The sequence below is a fragment of the Tyto alba genome, unplaced genomic scaffold (genome assembly GCF_018691265.1).
Source record: "Tyto alba isolate M040663 unplaced genomic scaffold, T.alba_DEE_v4.0 Super-Scaffold_11, whole genome shotgun sequence".
NCBI classification, from domain to species: Eukaryota; Metazoa; Chordata; class Aves; order Strigiformes; family Tytonidae; genus Tyto; species Tyto alba.
The window spans coordinates 4923829-4941313 of record NW_024881273.1 but is presented as its reverse complement, the minus strand read 5'-3'; the positions used below and the strand labels follow the sequence as shown (position 1 = coordinate 4941313).

Below are 17485 nucleotides of genomic sequence, written 5' to 3'. Positions count from 1 at the left end.
AAATAGATGGCCGTAGTGTGATAGTGTGATCAGGGGGCCCTGAAGCACCCTCGGCTGCAGCACAGGACCCTCTGCCTCCCCAGTGCAGCGAGCCCAGGAGCAAAGCCGAGGCATGGGGGTGGCCTGGGGAGGGGGCGGTTGCCCATCCAGCCTGTGGATAAACAAAGATTTCAGTTTCCAGGGCTGCCAGCCTGGTACTAAATCCACTAAAATCTCAGCAAGATCCCAGTACCGGAGGGTTTCCCACCCCTATGGAAACATGGCACGGCAGCCTCCAAGTAACACGATCCTTACATAAACAACATTTAGAAGCCTCTCTCCAACTTCTCTCTAACCATATCAAATAATAATAAAAAAATCCCTCCCACCTCTGTTGTTCCCACCCCGCAGCAGCCATCAACAATCAGCATCTCAGCCTGCTCCCAGCATCACTACCGGCTCCAAACCTTTCTCTGGAAGGGAGCCAGAATGTAGGTCCCCATCCAAGAAATACCAACAGATGATGTTCATCTGGCAAATTGCAAGGGGCATATCAGGTTGTGCCTGGGGGAGGAGAACAGGCTGGGAGAAAAGGATCTTCTTCCAAAGGCACCATAGGAAACTGAAAGAAATGGCTTTTAAGAGATATCTTTGCCCCTCCCTTGCCTCCTTCCCAGCTGCTAAGAACAAGCACTGACCTCAAAGGCATCTGGGCTGAGCAATTAAAGTTTTCAAGTATGCATTTAGCAACTGAAAATCTCCTAATTGTTCAGAAAACAAATAGAGCCAGAATAGCAAGGGCACAAGCTTTTTTGACATGCATCAGCCCAGCCACTTGTCTAGAGGTTCAGCAACCTCATGGAAGTTTCAGTCTGCTGCTGCCCTGCTTAGGGCACGCCTGTCCAGCAAGGACCAGGCGGAGGCCCTCAAATTCACTTGCAGCTGCCGCTGGACAGGAAGGACTGACACTCGCTGCCGATTTGGGACGGATTGGAACTGGAAAGGTCAAAGCAAAAGGTCTGCAAAGCCGCTCTGTCGATCCCTCAACTTGAGAGGGTCAGTTTAAATTTTCCATCCCCCGTAGTTAAAATCCTGGTGAGAACACTTGGTAACGCGTGGCCACGAGACCTCGAGTAGGGCCTCAAAGCGATGCCTGGGTGATCCACACCACCCCTGTGGGATACAGGCACAGCTCTACCCTGCTGATATCCCCGGGGGCTCGGCCAAGGAGCGGAAAACAAGATCTGCATTCCCTGCAACCTGCCCGGCAGCTTTCCAGGGATCCTCTATTCCCTGTGGGACCAGACTATCCACCCCATAGACTGGCACAGCTCCCCTGAAACCAGCTCTCCCAGCACAGGGGACATGCGGAGCCCGGGAAGCACAGCTCCCTTCGGGAGAGGCGGCAGCCCCAGGCTCCCACCACCAGCCTGGGGACAGGCAGCAGCGCTGTGGGGCTGTTAGCGGGGCTTAGCAAAACACGGACGGTCTGCGGGGGTTTTCTGACTCAAACAATCTGCCTTCTCCTCCTAGTGTGCATCTTGCAGAGTGACTCTACCCCAGGACTGTAACCACGCCAGGCTGCTGCCAGGACAGTTGTCACAACGCTGACACTCTTTATTTTTTTAACTTTCCCCAGTCATGCACTGCAATGCCATTAAGAGCGACCTGTCCGGCCGGGCTTGGTGAGCAGCGTGGAGTCCCTCCCATGGGAACACGCCAGAGGTTAGCGGCTCCACCAGCATCTCAGAGCTGCTCAGGAGGCCACCACACACCACTCCGGGATGCACCTTCTCTTGCCACCCCTTGAAAATGGATGGTAGAGAAAAAGGAGGAATGTGCAAGTTGTTCAGGGCTGGGAGGAAACCCCAAGCAATCAGATGCTGGGACCGTGCTCTGACTATTACGCACCACGGACCCATGTACAGCCCAGAGCAGAAATATGGGCAAAGACAACTTCAGAGGCGTTCTGGCAGGCAGTCATCTCTCTCTGCCATGCTCAGGTGAGCGGGGGCTTGCTCAGCACCAGCGGGGACCATGCAAAGCCACCCTCAGCCCCAGTGACTTTTCCTTTGAAGCCTCCATTTCCCAAGATGCTGCCAAAACCCTCTGGTGAGCTCCGGGGCCTCCTCCGGCTGGGGTGTGTGGGGGCTCACACGTGCCAGGCAGCCTCCCCCCTGGGGTCTGAAGAGCGGCACGTCGCATCACCCCCTTTTTTCCTTCCCACTCCTCTTGCTCTCCCTGCCAAAAGCGCGGCCCCTCGGCCTCCCGGAGCGCGGCGGGCCGGCGAGGCTGGACTTCCTGCCAGGCATAACACGAACCAGATGATGTACTCCAAACAATGTCAGTACGCCCACCCCCAGGAGACAGAAGCAGGGAGGGGAAAAGCAGGGGGAAAATAAACTGGATGGAGCTTTCATGAACTCTCAGCAGAGCTGACGAGCCGCTGCCACCAGGCCAGAGGCGAACCAACACAGCCGGAGATAATCCCTTCCCATCCATGGCTGACCAAGACTTTCCATCACAGGTTACGGGGTAGACGGTTCAGCGCTGGGAGAAGAAGCCATCACCCCTGAAACGCTGGCTGCCCTCCGCTGATATCTGCACAGCAACCCGAAAGGTTTTAGTGGTGATTCCCCCGCTCCGCTCCCCCGCTCCAACGGGAAGCGTCCAGAGCAGAGAAGCACATCTGCAGCTGGCTCTAAATCCCAGCAAAGCCGGACTTGCTGACCCTTGCTGATATTAACCCCTGCACCACCAGTCCGCAAGGCTCGAACCCTGCTGTGCAAGCATCACCTCTGGACTCCAAAACCTTCCTCCAGCTGAGCTTCTCCTGACACACCGTTTGCTCGGGATCAATGACATTCCTGGCACACCAATGATCATCCATTAGTAAGACAAAAGGCACAGCTCTGACTCGGATTACTTCAGGTGCTTCCACACATCACTGCCATCAACAAACTACTCAGGCTGAGACCTCCAGGGGTCCAGTCCGACTCTGAACCGCCCGAGGTCGAATCCAAAGAAGCACAAATATTTTTGCATCCTCCAGCAATGTCCTCCCGATGCCCGTAACCTTCCCAGAGGACACTTTTGTGGTTTGGACAAGCCTAAAGCCTTTACAAACAGCTCAGATCTGAGCAGACTCCTGCCTCCAGCAGCCAGAGTCTCAAATAAAATATTAAAAGCCTCCGGTTTTAGCAATCTACCCCCTTCCCCAGTTGTCTTGAGGGAGAGCGCCTCTTTGGTTTCTCCCAGCAGAGAGCCTGGCAGCCTGCCTGCCAGTCGATGGCACAGGGACGCACGGCAAAAAAAAAAAACCAAAAACCACCACCTAAAAAACCCAAAACAAAACAAAAACCAAGCAGGGGCACCCATTTATTACATAAAATGAAAGACCAATACATATAGCAGATTACCCACAGCCTTAACACACTCCGTGCCGGCTTTGGCCAGGCTGCCAGAGAGGCGGAGAACCCCAAAGTAGAGAGGGGGTGTGCGCTGGGGCCCGCTCTGTGCGGCGGGCTGAGCCCCCCCCCCCCTCCCCAAATTCATCGCAGCAGTGACACCCCCGCCCCGAAGCATCGCCATCCCCGCACTCACCTCCAGCGGCGGCAGGTCGGGGTCGAGCTGGGTGAAGCTGTGCAGCACCACGGGGCTGCTCTCCCCGGCTACCTCCAGCCTGACGCCGCCCCAGAGGCTCCGAGCCCGCCGGCAGCCCTCGAACATCCTCTCGGGGCCGGGCGAGGCGGCATGGCGCGGGGGGGTGCGCCGGAGGCTCACCATCGGCCCCGCCGGATCCCCGGCCCCGCGCCCCGCCAGCGCCCCCGGGATGCCCGGGGGGGGGGGATGCCCGGGGGGGGGGGGGATGCCCGGGGAGATGCCCCGGCGGGAGCCCCGAGGTGATGGATACCCGGGGAGAAGGGGGGGGGGGGGGGTGGTGCCACCGGGTAGGGATGGAACCGCAGCGGGCGGTTCGGTGGGGCGGCGGGAGAGCCCGCAGCAGCGGGGCAGGGCACCGGGAACCCGCAGCCGCCCCCGCCGCCGAGCAGCCTGATGTCACCGCGGGGCCGGGACGGAGCCCGGCGAGGCTGCAAAACCAGGCACTGGATTTCTTCCCGCAGCCTCCGCCCGCCCCGGGGGCCGGCCCGGCTCGGCACGGCCCGGCCCCCGCGGGTGGAGCGGGACACGCACACGCATGGAGCTGTGGGAGGCGGCTGGGCTATGAAAAAAAACCAAAAAACAAAACAAAACAAAAAAACAACAAGCAAAACAAAAACAAAAAAAAAAAAAAAAAAAAAACAAAAAACAAACAACCAAAAAACACACACACACAAAAAACAAAACAAAACAAAAACAAAATAAAACAACCAAAAAACCCCAAGCCCCCAAAAACGCAAGGCACAATGGACACACAGCTGCCGGGAGGGGTGAAGCATGGGGGGCAGCAGTGTGGTCAGTGCTCACGGAGGCTCAGCTGGAGGGGTGAACACTGGGGTTTTAACTCGGGTGGGTGTAAAGCTATACTGGGGTCAGAGGGTCCTATCACCACAGCACCTAGATTGGGGGTTCACACACCTCCCAGAGAAAGCGTATTAAATTCAAGTGCATGAATATTAACAGCACGTGTTTTTGTCTGAACAGACGAGTTTTATCTCATCCCATGAGCTCAGCCCCCCTGCCAACAGTGCCGTGTGTGTGTGCAGAGCACTGCCCAGCCTTTCCCTGGCCACAGCTGGACTTTACGGGGTGACGTGGTCACGGCCCCGTGGGGGCGGCAGGAGCCATCCCCCGGGGAGATGAAGGGATGTGACCGAGGCCACGCAGCAAGTCAGTGCTGGGAGCAGGGTCTGACCCCTTCCCCGTGCCAGTCCCCCGCTGCACTGGCACAAGGGGGGAGCAGGAACCTGGGTACCCACCCTTGGCCCGCAGGGACTCAGGGAAAGGGAAATGGGCCCGGGAGACAGCGGGGCTGCAGATCCCTCTTTAAAGAGGCCCTGTACCTCCAAGAGGATGCCAAAACCCTGCAACGTAATTTTGTTTTCAGAGGCAAAGAGAAACAGGCAAAACTGTCATTCATCATCCCCCTGCGCTGAGCACAGCATGCTCTCGCCCTCCCCTGGCTTTTCCCCTTCCCTCCTCACATGCTGCCGATAAAACTGTATCACAGGGTCCGGGCAGTTGCTGCTGACAACACCAAAATCCAGACTTTTACGCCTCAGCTCCCTGCGCAGCTGAAATAACATCAACCTCCCAGGGCCTTCCAGCCCTGCGGCTTTATTTCCAATGAGAACACAGAGCTGCAGCTCACGGCTCCAGCTCTGCCGAGGGCACCAGCGGCTCCTGCCCGGGCAGGAAAGGATTAACAAAGCTGCCAGGGATGTGATTTGCTTCAAACTTGAAATTTTACCAGGCAGAAGGATGAGCGAGGACAATGTGGACTATTGTCCTGCTTATCTGAAGCTGAAGAGGGTCAAGGGGACTTCCTGGGACACCCTGGGAAAGGGGACCCAGCCCTGCACCAAGGCCTCGCGCTGCCCAAGGCAGCCCCGCACCTTCAGGACATTCTCTTGGGGGCGATGCAGATTTTAACATGACCTGGGCACAGAGATGCAGCCCCAAATCCCTGCCCAGGTCACCCCGCGGTGCCAGGCACGGCACCGGAGCTTTCTCTGCTGCAGAAAGGTGGTGATGATGCTTGGCACAGAGGTGTCCTTAGACCCACTGGCACGTCACGCGGAAACTGCGTGATGCTGCAGGATGTGCTATGAAATGAGAAGCGGCAGCGTGTACAGTTTCACTCGATAGATATGGAAATCAGAGGCAGTGCCCCGTGCTCTAGCAGAAATCAGTGTTGCCTCTCTGGGCTGTAGGGTCTTCGGGAAGGAGACTGCTCTTGCCTTTGGTGTTTATCTCTTAGGACAGTGAAATTACGGCCCACCACCGGAACGGCTTGGCACTGCTCAAGTGCACGTAATAAATAACAGCACTACTCATTTTCAGTTGGCAAAACCCTTTAAAACCCCCCAGTTTCGTCTGACCTCTATGAAAAGACGCAGCTCTGTTTGATGGGCAATTTTCACCGGTCCCTTGGTTGACCACTAAAGATGGTTTCAGGGGAGAAACACTTCTGATAATGGATAATAAATAATATAAGGCAGGAAGGCAACTGTGAGAGTTTAAAAATAGTCAGCCAGTTTCCTTTCTCCTCTCCTGGGAACATTCTGGGTCTGAAAAGCAAAACACTCAAAGCGGGGTCAGGAGCCCAAGTTCAGGATGTTTGCTCAGCGTAGGTAACCCCAAACGCTCAGCCGTCAGGGGCCAGGCTCTTGAAAATTGTGAGATTCCAGACAAATAACATTTCAGGGCTTCTTATTTGCCTCTAAGCATAGAGCCAAAAGGGAACATGCAGATCAAACCCTCCGGCTTCTCCCCTGTACCCTTGAAGGTCTTGAAATTGTTGGAAAATGCAATTATTTATATGCTTGTGACTCTAGGAGCAGCCGATTTAAGAAAACGATCAACGATTGATTCATTAAACAAAAATAATAATATCATTTTACACTTGGCAAACTCAGCGAAAGATTTGCACAACACGTTGAGCGTTTTGCATTGACGTCAGCTGTAAATGTCCCATCGACTTCAGCAGGCGCAGGAGCAAGGACGGGCGCAGGAACCAAGTGCTGTGGGAAATCCCTTACTCCTTTTCTTTCTGCCACTCTGCAATCATCACTTAGCTGAATAAATAAATACAAACCCATACGGCCAATACCGGAGCATCTACTGATCACAAGTCTATGCCTCTCTCCCGCAGTCTCCAGCCCGCGAACTTCCCTGCACGGTAAATAACGTGGAGCAGGTAACACAGAGGGGTTTTTGCAAACTCTAAATTAGTTTCCTGGTTTAGCTCAATCCATTTGGGTCAGGACCTGCAGATTCAGATCTCAGTTTGTTTCTCAATAACAGGGCTCAGCATAGACCCCAAGTTGTCTCTCCCTGACATATACAAGCTCATACACGTGGCCTTTCAGCATCCCCCTCAGCTCCATCCTCCAGCCCTCCCAGTGACTGCGCTCCTCTTTCATCTCACTGCTCCACTTCCAGGAAGATCTTTCCAGCATATATCCTATAGGACAAAACTCACAGTGTCCTGGTTCCCGTGCTCTATATTGCTTGGGCTTTTTTTTTTTTTTTTTTTTTTTTTTCCTCTTTTTTTCCCTCAGACCACAGGCAGAGTAAGCGAGGCTGCCCACCCCAAAGCATTGCACAGAAAATGGTTCCACAGGGGTTGCTGCCTCCTGCATGGCATCACAAAACTCCTATTTTCTTTGAACTTCAGTGAACCTGTAGCAGGAAAGATGACTGAGCAGAGAACTGAAAAAAGCTGATCTCAGCCCCGATGACAGAAGGCAAGAATCAGCCCCAGCTGCCTCTAGCCAAGCCCCTCTTGAGCATCTCACACTACCAGCTTTCACTGTTCAAGTGGGTGAACCAGGACCCAAATCAGTTCTGATCTGGGACGTTCTGATGGGAATCCGGCTGTTTCATGAGGGAGTTGCAACATTATCCGGCCTCTGTCCCAAGCTCTGGCACCAAATCACAAGGCACGTTGAATAAATCCCTGCAGTGCTCTGTGTCAGGCCGCTCGCTATAAAATGGAGATGGTAACTCTTCTATTGTAGGGGCTGGGGAAGCCCTTTTTGTTGCTGTTTGTAAGGTACTTTGGAGGAAAAGTGCTACTGATAGAAAAGAATTCATAACTAAAAGTCAGGCTGTTCATTACATTTGCAATGAGTCCTAAATCAAAACATTTTGGACATATTAATTTGAAAGACTTTCCTTTACACTGCCCAGGCTCAACTGGAAGATTATTTTGTAAGAAATAATAATAATAATAAAACTAGTATTATCTCTTCTACTTCAGGACATGGAAAAAAACCTCTGAGCTTGTGCAAAAAGGGAAAACAATGTTACCGCTCCATTCAGTACAATCCGTGTACAGGTGTTAGATTAAAGCATTTGCTCCCAAAATTTGGGGACCAACAGATCACCACCAGCCCTCAGCCCCTCGCAGACCCGATTCTCACTTGCAAGCACGATCAATGCCCTTACTTAACCAGATTTTAGGGGTGAACCACACATTACTTGCCCCAGTTAAGAGTGGATTTTAGGAAATTTTCGGCTGGGTATTTCAGATCCAGGGCAGTCGGACCACTCGCTCTGCCTCCAGGTTTTGGGTGTTTCTCGGGGCTGTCTCCCTGGCCGATCAGGCACTATGAACGCTTTGTGCTGGCAGCGAGGAAGGCCGACTGGGGCTCTCCTGCACTTTGTGCCCCTTCTGCCAGTGGCACCTGTTCTCCAGCTGCAAACCCCCCCTTCTCCCCACGGCCCCCCATGGGCAGCTACCTATTAAGCACTGGGTTAATTCAGGAACGCAGCTCTCCTCCAGCCTCTCCAAAGCACGCCAAACGTCGACTAATGCAGCTAGGCAAGCTCCTTATTATTGTCAGTTCCTAGCAGAGGAAGCACACCAAATCCCCGGGCAGTTACGAGCTAAAAGTCTCCGTCCAGCTATTCTGTGTTTCATTTCCTGCAGCCCCTGCACACAGCTGGGCTACAACATCTCCTGCAGAGACTGCAGGCTCCTGAAGCTCAGCAATGGCGATGCAATTATGCCACAAGCCTTGGAGACTCGAGAGCTTGCAGGAATATTTCTCCTCAATCCTACTTCTTATGCCATCCACTGGGCTGTAGTATTTGAGCATCTTTTATTAGGGCAGCAAGCGACAAAACAAACCTCTGTTTTTCAAGCTTATCGACCTCTAAAAACTCAGCAGAACAAGGCCAACATGGGGGGTGGGGGGAAATCAAGCCACTTTCTAAGAAACAACTGACCACAGCACGCTTTGTGTGGGCATTTCTAGGGAGAGGTGCCTTGACTCCTTCCCAGCAAAGTGCTGCACAGCCATTTACAGTGAAAATACTCAGAAAAAAGAAGAGGCAAAATACAACTGCTAACATTAAAATATTCCCAGAAAGCCAAAGACAACAGGGTCCATCTTGTGAAAACACCAAGAAGCCTTAGAGCATTTTGCAGGGCCCTGGTGTTAAGGGGATGCAGGAAGACAAGAACGAAAGCTTGCCGAGAGCTCACTGTTTCGACAAGATCACAATATACCCAGCGAGTTTCGTTACAGACCATCCCCGTATCGGGAGGGAGCTGCAGCTGCAGCTCCAGGTCGCCCCATTTGCCTTTTCCACGTGTTTCTCCGCTGCCCTCCGCGGCACTCCCCCGAGCGCACAGTTCAGCAGGCATTAAGCTGCTGAAGCCTGACACGCTGCAGACATGCCAGAGCTCCTCTGGTAAAGACTATTATTTCTTGAGCTGTTTGTCTTTAAAGGCAGCTTTTATCTCCCTATCACCTTTCTGCCAGAATGTTTCAGTCAGCTCTTTTAACAAATACCACCTAAGGTGCTTGTAACCAAAAGAGAAACAGGAAAAACATTTCTCTGTGTTGCTTAGCGATCAGTATACGAGGAGTTCAAGTCTCCCAGGTGCTCAGAGTTACTGTAATTTCCATTCTTGCTTGCGTGGGTCCTCTGCATAACAGTCAGGAAAAGAAAAATCACTGGTAGAAAAAGAGGAGAAAGGTTATGAAGACACAAAAATTGGCAGGGAAAGATGGGAACGTGTGTAGCCCCTGAAGATAGGGGAAAATCCTTTCTGAAATCAAACCAGCCCTCCTCATCTACCAGAAAAACAAAATGCCACAGTGAAGTTTTATTATATATTGGAAACCTATATCTGATTGCTCATGTTGGGCAAGGTCATTTTCATTGGCAAAGCACCCTGAGCCTTGCAGGGTCCCCCAACAAGTCCCCCGACAGCCGGAGTCGCTTTCCTGCAGCCAGCACAGCACCCTGAGCCCCTCGCTTCCCCGAGGGCACCCTGAGAGCCGCCAGCCCCTGCTCTGCCCCGCTCAGACACTGAGCAACCAGGGGCTATTTGGATGCACAAAGTAATCTGCTTCCCAGCTGCATCATTTCCCCCCAAAAACCTCAACCTATCAAGGAATTTACTGGGCATAACTTATTTCCCTCGCCACAATCTTTAGCGAGGGAGGTTATGTGCTGGATTTTCTGTGCACATGGCTGTTCCTCTCTCCACCATCTTTGTACCATGTTGCTGGGACCAGACTGGGAGCACTAGCTCAGTTCAAAACACTGCTCCATTAAATATGAAAAATACGCACTGCAACGACCAGCGGGTGACTGCCTATCAAACAGGGAGCAGCATTACCCGCTGTTGTGGCTTTGGGATGCTCATGTCTTTGCTTGTGGTGGGGCTGAGTGGCCCCATCCCTCCCTCCCAAACGCCCTTCCAAATCACCTGGGCAGCAGCAAGTGCTCTCTATGGCCAGGCTTATGAGCCTGGGTGGAAAAGGAACAGTGTGAGGCTCTGGCTCTGCTCACCTTTCAAAAACACACTCAAGGGCAGGCGGTACATTTTTCCACCTATGGTAACCCGCCAAAACGACACGTTCAGCTGAATCGTGTAAAAGGAGACTCTCGGAAACAGAGGCTCTGGCAGCTGATCGATAGAGAAATCCCAGCGGGTAACGAAGAAACTTTGCTGGGCAGAGTGCCTGTCCTCCCTGTCAGCTCCTGTCCCGACACATCCTCCAGCCCCGCGCTCACCCGTGCCTTCCCTGGCCGGCACGGGTGGGCTGTGCTGCTGCAGCCACCGAGTTCAACACGTACACCTGTGTCGGGCAGACAAGGAACTCGAGCCGGCCTCTGGCTCTCCTCCTGGGCTAGAGAAGGTGGAGAGAGGGTGCCCTGGCCCTCCCTCTGGGTGACAGCTCCTACCAGCACGTATGGGGCATCACCCAGCGCCTGCGCCTGGGTTGTATCTGTGGACGTGCTCTGCCCCCACACTGCTTGTTTTCCCTGGGGACAGGGATGCAGGTTTGCATCTGCACAATTACCTCGACTGGTGGAAATGCCACCCCAGGACGCTCAGACTCAGCTCCCTGAGCCTGATCAGCACCATACATTCCCCTATCATGGGAACGATGTGTCAGGACACACGCAGGGGAGGGAACGGGGCCATGAAGCTGTTAAGAAGTCCAAGAGAAAAGTGATGCCGTAGCACAAGCACAGGGAAGCAGCGCGTAGAGTTGGTATGTTACACAAGATTAAATTATATCCAAAATTCAGTTTAAATGTGTGACCCAAACAGGCTGCAAGATGCTCGGCTGCAGCACCAAGCTGATCTGAAGAGCTACAGGTAGTAAAATAAAACAGATTTACATGTAGCCTAGGCTTAGTACAGAGAGTTAGCCCAGCATAGGAATAGGATGGAACAGATTTAAATCCCAGCTCCTGGAAATAAGTCAAGCAACAGTAAGGTGTACCATATACATAATGTTAATACCACAAGTAAACAACTGGAGTTACTTAAAATAAGAAAAATCCAGTTAAACAGGAACAAAGCCCCTTATGTGGGATATGGAAAAGGATGTTCCAACAATGGTCCTGTATCTCCTTTGGCTGCACAAACGTCAGGGAAAGCATACATCAAAACCCAGACACATTGGAAAGCCTCTGTGAAAGGCGCAGGAAAGCGGACTTGATTTGAAGTGAGGAGTGAAACCTTGGAGCCAGGCTCTGGAGGAGCAAAGAGCTGATGTGATTGAAAGTGAGCAGCTGAGAGAGGAGCCAGAGGGCCTGGAGCAGCCGTGGGGACGAGGAAGAGGAGCTGCAGGAGGAGCGTGGAGGGAGAGACGCCCAGGAGCTGGACCTGCAGCCAGCATGCCCGGGTGCTTGCGGACACTGTGCGGCCCCTGCCAAGTAATTGGGGCCAAATCCACCTTGGTCTGGGACGCAGTGAGTAGACATGAAAATATTCTGCTTTAACAGCCTGAGTACACACTTACTGGTGTTGGCCACGTGAGAGTCAGGAAAAGAGGTTGGCAAGAGCTGGAAAGGGAAAGTTTCATTGCCCATGCCTGAGCTGGGAATTGCAGAGATGAAACAAACCGTCACATGGCTGAAAAGTCAATTAAGAATTGTAAAAGTCTTTTAGTATTCCCAGGTATTGTTAGACCCTCAGACAAGGATGTTTAAAAAAAATTATTTTCCCTTCAGTAATTACCACTTTAAAAGGTTTCCGGTCCGCATTGTTTCAGCGGGGGAAGTATTCCAGCGCCTCTCTCAATGGCCAGCAAAACTCTTTGTGAGTTTTTGGCATGGAGGAGCAGTGTTCTTCCAAACAATACTGTACACCGGTGGCCGAAGGCCAGATTTATCTCTCAGTTACAGTGGCACAAATATCAACAAACTCGGTGAGTGCCGCTGAGTCACACCATGGTGCTGAGTCTGGCTGTGGCACTGCTGACCCTCCTGACTTTTTACCTTCGGGTCCATGATTTATGCTGCTTTTCTTTCAAGTCCTGGCTATGGGAATCACATTGAGTGCTGAAGAATTTCAGTTTTCATTAAAATAAAAAGATCATCCCATGAGCACTGAAACTACTTGTGTTGTTTCCTAGGGTTTTGTGTCTCAAGACGGTCTTTGGTGACTAAAAATGTACGAACTGAGAATGAAAATGTTTTTGTGGTTAAAGTGTTTGTAAGAAGCATCTCCCACGTGGATTTTCTGGTGTGTAATAATACATGAACTCATGCTACAGATGTTTTGGGGCAGTTACAAGATTCTCTTCCTCCTCTCAACCATCTTGTTTCATCATATTTGCACAGACTTAATTATCTGTGAGCTCTCAGCCAAATTTGCATGAAGCAGGCCAGCAGGTTCAGAAGTCATTTGGGGAGAGAGGACACAGGCAGACAGATACCATGACAGCATTAGCCTTATTTTAGTAGGAAATTAGATTTTAAGAATATTCTGCCACCCTAATTGCAGAGAAAACAGCTAGAAAACATGACCCAAGCTTCTGCAGGAGTGTCAGGGACCAGGCAGTGAGTGAAACAAGCTGCTCCCTGAGGGTCTCATCCAGCTTCAGCAAGACTTTCTGCAGCAGCGAGGCAGCATCCTGCCCCTGATCAGCTTCTCCCATTTTTGACTCTCACAGCACAGAAAGCACAGGCTGATTAATCCATTCCTGAGCGGCCAGCATCACTGCAGGTCAATTTTTTTTTTAACCTCAGCAGTGAACATTATATTACCCATTGTTATTTGTGCCACGCTGGTAAGGAGCTGTGTCAGTGTTTCCATTACACGTGGGCACATAACCCGGCAGCACACAGGTTCAACACCAGCCAAGGCACACCCCGAGTCACCTTTTTGTACAAGTCAAACCCCTGCAGAGCTTCCCTTTCCCCCCTGCCTCACCCCCGGCTCTAGTAGAGATTCACCACATTTTGCAAAGCTCTTTCCTAGGGCGGGCTTGCAGCAAGAGGGCAGTGGGTACATTTAGCAATTCAGTCCGCTGGAAATCAAGGTTTGTTGTAGGTCTCCAACACTTGGAGACAGGGCCCTGCCTTGTGCTGACCCCAAAATAACTGGGGATAGATGGGCAGAGCCAGTTCCCCCCAGGGGCAGGGGCTGTGGGTGCAGAGGCATCAAGCCCTGTGCAGTGGGAAAAGGTGGAGCAACTCCCCTGTAGCTTGTCCGCCTCCTCCGCTGTGTTTCCCCCATCCCTCCGCCAAACAGAAAGGGAAATCCGGGATTTTCAGCTGCTTTTGATTCTCTCTTGCTCTGCACACAGAAGGGCGGGAAGGGATTAGTCTCCATTTCCTGGCTCCAGCCAGCTCACAGGGCTGCCCAGGCAGGATCCCCCCGGTCAGGGGCTCCCCGACCCACGACCACGACGCTGCTGAACCTCGCATGGCTGAGGCAGCCGTCTCCATCCTGCCTCCCCCCGTCCTCAGCACATCTCCCCAGAGCCCCCAGACGTGCCTCCCAGCTGCTCTGGTCGGTCAGCCCAGGGTCAGGCACTACAAACCACGTTACCCCTCCTTCTTCACTCGGTCGCAGTTTCTAACTTGCACTTAGTTTGCAGCATGGGAAGCAGAAGTGCTGGGGAGGGTACTATGATGAAAGAAAAACCCCAGACTCTCAGAGCAATGCACAAAGGAGCTGAAAGGGAGAAGAAAAGGATGAACAGAAAGTTTTTTTTTTTTAAGGTGGGTTTTTTGGGTGCTATTTCCCGGCAGGCAGAAGAGCAAGCCCCCTCATCTCAGGCCACCAGCATTACCAGGGGTGTTGCTTTTCATTTGTTTCCCTGTGACTACATCACAGCCAGACACTATCAAGATTGTCACGCAGCTCATCCTAAACGGCTCCTCAATACCTCCAAGTCAAGGGTCTGATCCTGCCTGCTGTCCTCTGGAGCTCACAACACCCAGTCCCAAACTAAAAAAGGCAGATGGCAGCAGGATGGGATCAGGGGGATTCCCCACTCCTGGGCTGCCAGAGGGAGCAAAGACCTGAGGTGTCCAGCCACCAAGTGCTGCCACAGCCCCAGCACACTTGGGGACATCGCCAGCATGAGCCCAAAGGAGCTGGGAGAGGAGCAAGGACACAGGGCAGAGGAGATGCCTGCATGAATCTGCACGTAGATGACTCAAGAAAATGTAAACAATCCTCGGGGTTCATAAAATCAAGACTTCGTTTTAAGATAGAAGAAATTTCTTACCACAGAGGAAGACGAGCATCTGAGACTCTGCTCACGACCAGTATCTGCATGGAGGTGATACCTGAAAGCCTCAGCTGCAGACCACAATACCAGGGTGCACGCCACTGCACCGGCAATGGGGTCCCCTCTCCAGACACCATGAGTGGTGCCACATGCACGACTCCAGGAGCTGGGTGTTAGAAATACCAAATATCACAAGTTCTATCCAAACTGAACCATTAGCCTGCCTGGCTTGTATGTTACAGCATTGTCATATGGCAGCAAACGGCTCCTCCACCGGGCATCTGGTGAGATCCACCTCCTCAGGGAGAAATGGAGTCAATCCTACCAGCAATCTTAATACTAAGATAATTCAAATAAAGTACTCCAGGTTCACAACAGACAGACCAACACAGAGTTGCATCTGGCTGTCCTCTGTTACTTGGGCTGTAGTGTTTTACTAGTTCTCAAGCACATCACACTGAAACCAAAGATGCTATTTGCATCAAAATGGCACTTGATAGCCAGCACAGTGGCCAAATCAAGAAGGTTCAGGACAGGGCTCCTGGCAGGGTAGTTCCTTGGCGTTATTTGAAGCTCATATGGCTAAATTCAGCCCTATGCGAATACAGTAGCAATGCCTATCTGTGCTCAGCAATGTTTAAACAAAAGACAATTCTTATCTTATGCACGGGGACACTAGTGCACAGTGAGGGTCAGGGGATCCACCCAAGCCATGTGTTGGCTTTGGAGAGGTACCGAGAGCCCCAAGGCACGTCGGTGCTGGCTAAGGAGCAGCTGTGCAGTGACTGTGTGCCGACGTGAGGACCTTCCAGCAACGCTGTGGACCACAAGAGTGGAGCTTATGTCAGCAAGAAGCAGTGCCACCCACGTCTGCGGTGGCAGCCACATCTGAAGGCAGGCAAGGTCCAGCTCAAGGCATTTAATTGCGTGTCAGGCGCACGCAGGCACACCTCTGCTTTAGCTTTGCCACTCTTGGCTGTCTCAGCTGCAGCGTGGCCCTGAGGCTTGCTGTTTGCTGCCAAAGCACGGGGCAAATAAATAGGGTCAGCTCTGATGGAGTCCCTGGATGGGAGATGCCCAGGGATCTGACATCCATGGTCTCCTGTCACATTTGTGGCTGTGAATGAAGTGAAACCTCCATTTCCCCAGTGTTTGCAGCTGGCATACTCCAAATCAAGAGGAAGTATCTATGACAGTCTCGTCCCTGGGCCAGCCCTGCTGGAGGATGCTGCATGGGAAGCTGTGAAGAGGAGGGATAGGGCTGCAGTGGCAGGGAGGAGACACCTACCAACTCATGATCTTTGCTTAAGGAGGGCAGGATAGCCAAGGCCAAAGTGCCCCTGGTGCTCTTGCAAAGATCCCAAGGCACCAAGCAACCTGCCTTTGCTTGCCTGTGACGTGCCAAACCAGCCAGTAAACCGGATTTGCCTTATTTGAGCACACGTGGGCACCAAGCAGCACTGGCAGCCCTCGCAGCACGCTCCTGCAGCAGCTGCTTCTGCAGGCGCTGCTCTGAGCCCCGATGCAAAGTGACAGATGACAGCAAATCGTATTGACTGGCCCTTATTGAATCAAACCGTCAGGAGGCAGCTGCTCCACGGCCCGCTGCCGATCTGCCGTTCATCGGGGTGCCCAGCCCTGGGGTGCAGGGATGGAGCCAACTACTGCCAGCAGCACGTGGGCACCAGGACCCGACTGTACATCTGCCTCGGCAGTGCCCAGAGCCACGAGAAATGCTCTGTTGAGTTTGAGGCTCCCCATCGTATCATCAGGATGAAAAATGAGAGCAGAGAGTGAGAAAGCTGAAATCACAGAGATCCCATTTCGCTTGAGAAAGGGAAAGTGCAAGAGGCAGTGCCTGTACCTCTCAGAGATACATGTCTAGAGAGTAAAAGCTGCAAGAGGAGCAAGCTGTTACATTGCCCTCAGGTTTCAGACAGAGAAGCTGGTACTACACAATGGCAAGGAAGAGCAAAGCAACAGAGAAACGCTCTAGGATGTCACCTTGAACATCAATTTGTATCCTTAGATAGAGATAGGTTATAATGCCATCAAAATCGGTGGGCTTGCCTTGATTTATACCAGTAGAGGATTTGGCACACAGTATTTTACCTAATTTTCTTTGCAGTTTCTGCTCCACAGCTAGTGCTAGCAAGCACAGATCCCACCAGACCACTTACAAAAATACATTGAAAGCAGATCAACCGAACAATTACTGGAAACGTCAGCTCCTTCTACACTTGCAACACACGGAATTAGCATTGCTTTAATTGCACCAATAACTCCATTGGGGCAGCAGTGAGAGTTGGTCAGGCAATTCCTGTCCCTGCAGTGGGGGACCACCGGTGAGCACCCAGGCACATGCAAGGCAGCTGCCCAGAAATGTCACTGGTGTGACCAAGCCTGACCTGCTGGCTATGCACAGGTCAAGCACAGGCACTTGGGGAGTACCACGCATCTCAAAAACTGCAAATAGGACGGACGTCCCAGAGGCGATTGTGTTTGGGCTGTAATGACAAAACCTTGGGCAGGATGAGCACCCGAGGCAGGCTGTACCCCAGGGAGCTGCGTCAGACACTGGTCAAGGCTCCAGAGGTCTGCGTTTTCATTTCACTTTGGCAACCCTTGTCAGTCTGACTGTATCAACACAGTCCTGCTAACTGCTTATTTAAAGTAACCCTGATATTACTGGCCCGGCACTCCCATGGCTGTATTTCACTTGTTTATTCAGTCAATGAACAAAGGCCCATGCGGAGGTGAAGATTCCGGATGCTTTAGTGCCAGTGAACCAAATGCAGCAGCAATCAGTGACTCTTCCCCATTGCTTTAAGGCAGTGTAAACT

The 17485-nt window shown here is 52.3% G+C and overlaps 1 protein-coding gene across 7 annotated transcripts in view; it reads right to left on the bottom strand.

The window, feature by feature from the left end:
* RALGDS (ral guanine nucleotide dissociation stimulator) overlaps positions 1 to 17485 on the bottom strand; it is a 60306-nt gene that overhangs the window by 20377 nt on the left and 22444 nt on the right. For 2 of the 7 annotated variants that reach the window (XM_033011961.2, XM_033011964.2), the window contains exon 1: positions 3583 to 3854. The exons of 2 other annotated variants lie outside the window; for them this stretch is intronic. In XM_033011961.2, coding sequence (XP_032867852.2) covers positions 3583 to 3765 — 183 coding nt within the window. In that variant the 5' untranslated portion in view covers positions 3766 to 3854. Of the gene's footprint in view, positions 1 to 3582; positions 4030 to 17485 lie in introns of those variants that run through there. 3 more of the 7 variants (XM_033011959.2, XM_042786487.1, XM_033011963.2) reach the window with 3 other exon arrangements.